Raw genomic sequence first — 7,361 nt, forward strand, 5'->3', positions numbered from 1 at the left:
CAATCAAATATGTAGTATTTGGACTTTCCTAAATGCTGGTGAATGGATGATTCTAATACTCATATGCTAATTCTGCATTTCTCATGTTAAGAGTAATATCTTAGCTTGGATGTTACATAACTCTCACCTGGCTGGGACAAATCCCCCGCCAATAAGAGCCATCCATCCTTACTGAGACTATGGCTATGCTACAGAGTGTACAGCAGCACAGCTGCAGCATTGCTAGTGCCGGTGCTCTAACCCACTGGGAGAGAGCGCTCCTGTCGACTTAATTATTCCAACTACTGCGAACGTGGTAGCTATGTCGGCAGGAGAAGCTCCCCTGCTTTCACACTGGTGCTTAGGTCAGTGTAATTTACATCGCTTGGGGAGCGGCCGTGGCTTATTCACGCCCCTGAGCAACATAACTTATGCCGACCTAAGCTGTATGTGTACAGGGCCTGAGTTTCGCCCGTAGCAACAGCTACAGCCTTTAGGAGAGAGAGTGATCCATTGATACCCATTAAAAGGCGAAGTGCCTAGAGGAGCCACCTTGATTCTCAACACAGTAGGAAGAAACCAGTTTACAAGACAACGGAGAAGGGGAAATTCCAACCCAGAGATGAGTCAGGGATGACCTCACTAAAGAATTACCTTATGGATACCCCACCACCACCACCTTTTGCATCTGTGAGCCCGGGGGCCAGAACAGTCACATGGCAGGGAGTTTTGGAGATTGAAGTGAAAGCCTTATCAAGTATTGGAATGCATTATCGACAGCATTGTAGGAACTGTGATGGTGGCAAGGAATACCAACTTTTCCCTTTACTTCTCACGCCCATGCATTGAAAGACAATTGGGCTGCACAGATGTCACAGAGCAGAAGTTGAAAACAATGGAATTATACAGAATGGAATATACATACAAAAGAATAGAATTTTGCTAACCAAAATTGTTCAACTCGTAATGATGGAAAAGAAGGAACCCAGTTTAAATCAGTACCAGATCCCTGTGAGCACCAAGCACTGTTATGGCCCACCTAGATGTGGGGCTTAGATAGCTTTCTGCTACCCTGATCCTGGACAGGGCCGGCTTTAGCAGGTGTGGGGCCCCACACCAGGACGCGAATTGTCTCACCTCCCCCCCCCGCCCCAACTCTGCCCCAGCTCTGCCCCCTCCCTGCCCCATTGGATTCCTCCCCAAATCCCCGCCCCCAGCCCCGCCCCCTCACTGCCCCATTGGATCCCTCCCCAAATCCCCGCCCTGGCCCCACGTCTTCCCCAAGCACTCCTCACCCCTCCCTCCCAGGCTTGCGCTGATCAGCTGTATGGCGGCGCAAGTGCTGGAGGGAGGGGGGAGAAGCAGGACGCGCCTTTTTTTTTTTTTTTCACTCTGCCGGCAGCCCCGGACGTTGCGGGGCCCTCTTAGGCGCAGGGCCCCATTCCGGGGAATCGGACGAATCGGCTTAAAGCCAGCCCTGATCCTGGGAGCTATTACAGGCTGAATCATCCCCTCTGTCATACGTTAAAACAGCCTCTGCACAGCTCTAACTTGTCCTGGTGAATAACAGCTCCCAAGGAGCCAGCCACTCCACTGGTCAAGACAGCTGCAGCACATCACAGGCCCACCCTGCAATAGCCCCTACACCAAGACAAGGAGGGGTTATGCCAGCTCAGAGTCTGGCTCCCGTCTTGCCAATACCAACTGTTCAAAAATCATATCAGGACCCCAAAATCATGAGATTGGCTTAAAAAGCTTTGATTTAAAAAACTAAAAACATTTGGATTCTTTCTATGCTGCTTCTGTTTTTGAGCCTTTAAGCTTTTCTTTCTCACAAAAGATTTCAAGCATTTCTCTGCAAATCTAAGGGCTAGAAACTTACTTTTAAAAAAATGAAAGCAAAGATTCTCTTGTAATCCCATGAGTCCAGGAGCTGGAGCCTTAATTAAAAATACCAAACATCAGGAGATTAATGATAAAGTGGTGAGAGTGGGAAACACTACACAAGGCAGGATGAGTTTGGAGGCTGAAAGTTTATAAACAAACACACACACACATACATCTTACTTGTAAATTGAACATATATAAATCCATGGTGCCACTATATAAATCCATGGTTCTCCCATACCTGTGTGCAGTTCTGGTTTCCCCATCTCAAAAAAGATATTAGAAATGGAAAATGTACAGAGAAGGGCAACAAAAATGATTAAGGATTGGGAATAGCTTTTATCTGAGGTGACATTTAAAAGACTGGAATTGTTCGGTTTGGAAAAGAGATGACTAAGGGGAGAAATGATAGAGGCCTATAAAATCATGAATGGTGTGGGGAAAGTGAATAGGGAAGTGTTAGTTACCCTTTCACATAACACAAGAACCAGGGGACACCCAATGAAATTAATAGGCAGTAGGTTTAAAACAAACAAAAGGAAGTATTTCTTCACACAAGGCACAGTCAACCTGTGGAACTAGTTGCCAGGGGATGTTGTGAAGGCCAAAAGTATAATTGGATTTAAAAAAGAACTAGATAAATTAATGGGAGGATAGGTCCATCAATGGCTATTAGCCAAGATGGTCAAGGATGCGACCCCATGCTCTGGGGTCCCAGGCCCTAAGCCTCTGACTGCCAGATGCTGGGACTGGATGACAGGGGATCACTTTGGCTTTGTCTACACAGCCAACGTGAAAGCGCGGCGTTGCCGCAGCAGCACTTTAATGTGGCTATGTAATCGTGGCACCAGTGCTGGGAGAGAGCTCTCCCAGCGCCATAAAAAAACCCACCCCCACAAGGGGGATAGCTCCCAGCACTGGTGCATTATCTGTACGGCCACTTTAGAGCGCTGAAACTTGCATCGCTCAGAGGGGTATTTTTTCACACCCCTGAGTGAGACAGTTTCAGCACTGTAAAGTGGCCATGTAGACAAGGCCTTATTCTATCCATTCCCTTTGAAGCATCTGACAGTGATCACTGTCGACAGACAGGATACTGAGCTAGATGGAGCATTGGTCTGACCCAGTCTGGCCATTCTGAAGTTCTTAAATTTGCACTGGAGTCCCTGAAAAAACCAGTTCTGAAGCCTACAGTGCCCTTTTACAGAGTCACATTTCAGAGTATAAATGATTTTAAAGTACACCTCTACCCCGATATAACGCGACCCGATATAACATGGATTCAGATATAATGCGGTAAATCAGTGCTCCGGGGGGGCGGGGCTGCGCACTCCAGTGGATCAAAGCAAGTTCAATATAACGTGGTTTCACCTATAACACGGTAAGATTTTTTGGCTCCCGAGCACAGCGTTATATTGAGGTAGAGGTGTAAGTCTCAAAGATAAGAGATGGAAACAATCTATTAGATCCAGTTACTCTAAAAGATCTGTGTGTGTGTGTATTTACAATGAGCCCTTCAACGTGGCACCTGGACCTGGTCATATCCAGCTCTCCCTCCTACCCACCTGGATTATTGGTGCGGGGATGCTGGATTATCCCCTACACTATGTTCTGTAGAGCAGGCTGGTATCTCTGTGGTGTACCCTATGAGCTTCTTTGGGGTTGCTGCCCCTAGCTGGGGCACTTCTATTGTCAATAAAGGTCTCAGTCTCATTCACGAGGAAGATCATTTGGATGGTTTGTCTGAAATTCATTCCTTAGAATGCCAACCAGGTTTCCACTTGGCTGCTTTCCCAGCACTTAGTTTCAGTTTCGTTTACTCCACTCTCCCTCTCTTTACATAAGGAATGAGATCAGAAACCTCACTGGCAGCAGATATCTCATCACTCTCTTGATTCTAATGGGGAATGGAAGGTAGGAACGATTCTTCATTCCAGGGGACTAATTCTAATCAAGATCAGTGGGGTAAATCCTGAAACTCTCTCTCGTATTTTACCAGATTGATTTAATTAAGAGAGTCTAATGCCAGAAGGGACCACTGTGATCATCTAGTCTGACTTGTATAGAACAGGCCAGGGATGGGAAAATTTACTGTCCCTCTGCGCCACATACAACAATCTTCAGAAGTTCGAGAGCCGGGGCATGCCTGCCAGGGCTCGGGGCTTCAGCCCTGCGGCGGGGTGGTGGGATTAGGGCAGGGGTGGGCAAACGTTTTGGGCCGAGGGCCGCATCTGGGTGGGGAAATTGTATTCAGGGCTGGGGCAGGGGGTTGGGGTGTGGGAGGGAGTGCGGTGTGCAGGATCAGGATCAGGGAAAGGGATTGTGGCAGAGGAGGGGTGCAGGGTGTATGAGGGGGCTCAGGGAAGGGGGTTGGGGTGCAGGAGGGGTGCGGGGTGTGGCAGGGGGCTCATTGAGCAGAAGCCCTTAGCCCTACCACCTTGTGGCAGAAGCCCCGAGCTCCCCCAAACAGTCTAGCAGGCATAGAATGGGGTGGGCAATGGGGGCTCCGAAAGCTGCACTTTAGCTGTAAAAGAACCGCAGGCGGCTCACGAGCCACGATTTGGCCACCCCGGCACAGGCCATATAACTTCTCTGAAATAATTCCTGTTTGGATTAGATCATAGCTTTTAGAAAAAACATCCAATCATGGTTTTTTTTTTTAAATCAAGAGTTTCCCTGAATAAGGACAGAGTACAAACTGAGAAAGGAGCGCAGAATTTGTCCCCTTGTGATAAATCTATATAACCCAGTGCAGTACGTTTTTAATCTAGAAAAAGGACCTTTTGCAGTATTCAGAAAGGCAACGGCTGATAATACAGTTCCTGCTTATCAGATTGTTTTCACTAGTTTCCAGTGTGCTATTGAGAACTCGGATAGCGACTGAGATAGTTTGGAGAATATTTGGAGACAGTATTTGGTCCTGCCATGCGGGCAGGGGACTGGACTCGATGACCTCTCGAGGTCCCTTCCAGTCCTAGAATCTATGAATCTATGAATATCTGTGTCCTGTTGGGGATTTCCATTTGACTTTATGAGATCCTGTTTGTAACTGTAACTGGCACTGTGAATTAGATCATCTATTCGGAAGCAGATATTTAACACCTAGTGAGAAGCTCGGTCTAGAAGAGTGTGACAAACCAATCAAGGGGTCCTCCGCATTGAATGGCCCTCCCTGGGTCAAACAATGGGGTTACTACCAGCCAGAGCCTTCTCCTTTGCCTCTGAATGGGCTGTCTTCACAGCAAGGGGGGTGGGGGAGACTGGACTTTCCTCCCCACTCAAAACATGGCCCATGGGACAGCTGCAGTTTTACCCCCAGAAGGAGGGGTGAAGGCAGGATGGATCTTAGCTGAAGCCAAGGATAAAACCCAGCGGCTCACAAAAGAGTGAGACTAGACTGGGGGGCGGGGGGCTTACATCCAGAAGTTTGTTGTTTTCCATAGATCTGTAACTGTTTTGTGCATTTTATGAGTCAAATGTGTGTGTGTGTGTGTGTGTGTGTGTGTGTGTGTGTGTGTGTGTGTGTGTGTGTGTGTGTGTGTGTGTGTTTAAGAAATTCCTTTGCTGAGCCTGTTTCCCTTGCTTTTCTGCCACGTTGTCCCTGAAGCGTGCAACTAGGAAACCAGAGCTCATACAGCCAATGGGACTGAGGAGGAAATGTGTTTAAGCAACTGAGGAGCTTGGAAGGCCTGTGGCATTGGTTTGGGGGTCTAGATATTCAAACTGCAGGGTCCCATTGCCAAGAAGGCTGTCAGACACAGGATCTGCACCTAGGGAGTAACCCAGAGCTAGGACAGCAAACAATCACTGCTCAAACCAAGAGAGCTTAGCAGCACATGGGATCCCATCACAACGGACTGGTGTCCAGTCAGAGAGCAGAACTGGACTAGGTTGTGAGAGTGATGAGGGTAAATTTAAAAAAAATTATATGTTATTACAGATTTGAGTGTTATTGCCATGGAAATCCCCAGCACTGGCACATTCTTGTCTCTGTGTTTGTGCAGACCTCTTCCCTCTGAACCAAATCCCTAAGAGTCCCAACTCAAGTGTTACTAGATTTGAGACAGTGGGCCTGATCCTGCTTCCACTCTGGTGTAAAATCAGTGTGACTACACTGACTTGAATTGAGTTATTCTTGATTTAGGGCCCGAACCACAGCCGACAGCAGTGAATAGAAAAACTCCCATTCACTTCAATGACCTTTGGATCAGGCAATTGTACAAATGTGAGAGGAGATTCAAGTCCATTACTGGGAAATGTTTTCTTTCAATAGTCATGTGGATTTTGATTTGACTATATTTGCAAAGCTCTCAGTTTTCTGTGACTATTCTAGTAGTGACACTTTGCTGGCACCAATTCTTGTGAAAAGCAAGTGTTTTAACTCAGCTATTCACTAAAAGCAAGATTTGAATTGTACGTTTCCCCATTCTCACTCTGTTGGTTAGTTATATAACTAACATAGTATTATTTCTGTTTGAATGGCTAGCCCAAACAGCATGAGTTTTGAATTACGAATATTGAAATCAAATATACAATCCACAGTTAGAATTGTAGAGGTTCATTATATAAGTTACTTCCATAAGTAGTATAGTTACTAACTTGTGTACATATAGTGCAACTACTTATAGTGGGGAGTATTTTGAGAGAAGAGGGAAAGCAGGACAAGGGCACAATCTAACTGTGGGATTGTAAATTCTTGGTTGCAGTGACCCTTGGCCAAATTCAGAGGTGATATGTAAGGTGGTGTAAGTTGGCTCCTGTTATACACAAGACTCTCTTAGACCTAGTTACACCTGTTTCAGAGGACAAAATTTGATCAACAGCCTCTGGTTCATTCGTCTCTGGGTAAGGGGCTATGGCTTCATACATACAGGGTATGTTTACACAGGGATGAAAGACCCGCGGCGCAGCCACAGCTGGCCTGGGTTAGCTGACTTGGGTTCACAGGGCTTGGGCTGTGGGGTGAAAAAATGCTGTGTAGATGTTCGGGCTCAAACTGGAGCCTGAGCTCTAGGATCCTCCCACCTTGCAGGGTCCTAGAGCTCAGACTCCTACCTGAGCCTGATTGTCTACACAGCAGTTTTTCAACCCCGGAGCCTGAACCTTGTAAGCTCGAGTCAGCTGACCCAGGCCAACCGCATTTTTTCCATCCCAGTGTAGACATACCCACGGAGACCACGTTCATCAGTGGGAATCAAACCTGGCACTTCCAGCACTCTAGTCTTTAAGCCAGGAGTAGGCAACCTGCGGCACGTGTGCCAAAGGCAGCACGCGAGCTGATTTTCAGTGGCACTCACACTGCCCGGTCCGGGGGGCTCTGCATTTTAATTTAATTTTAAATGAAGCTTCTTAAACATTTTAAAAAACGTATTTACTTTACATACAACAATAGTTTAGTTCTATATTATAGACTTATAGAAAGAGACCTAAAAACGTTAAAATGTATGACTGGCACGCGAACCCTTAAATTAGAGTGAATAAATGAAGACTCGGCA

At 46.7% G+C, this 7,361-nt stretch overlaps 1 protein-coding gene across 1 annotated transcript in view; it reads left to right on the plus strand.

The window, feature by feature from the left end:
• The first annotated feature begins 3,773 nt into the window (after positions 1-3,773).
• LOC135982875 (olfactory receptor 5J3-like) overlaps positions 3,774-7,361 on the plus strand; it is a 5,512-nt gene continuing 1,924 nt past the window's right edge. The window contains exon 1 of the mRNA XM_065591259.1: positions 3,774-3,799. Coding sequence (XP_065447331.1) covers positions 3,774-3,799 — 26 coding nt within the window. The remainder of the gene's footprint in view (positions 3,800-7,361) is intronic.

The sequence above is a fragment of the Chrysemys picta genome, chromosome 4 (assembly GCF_011386835.1).
Source record: "Chrysemys picta bellii isolate R12L10 chromosome 4, ASM1138683v2, whole genome shotgun sequence".
NCBI lineage: Eukaryota > Metazoa > Chordata > Testudines > Emydidae > Chrysemys > Chrysemys picta.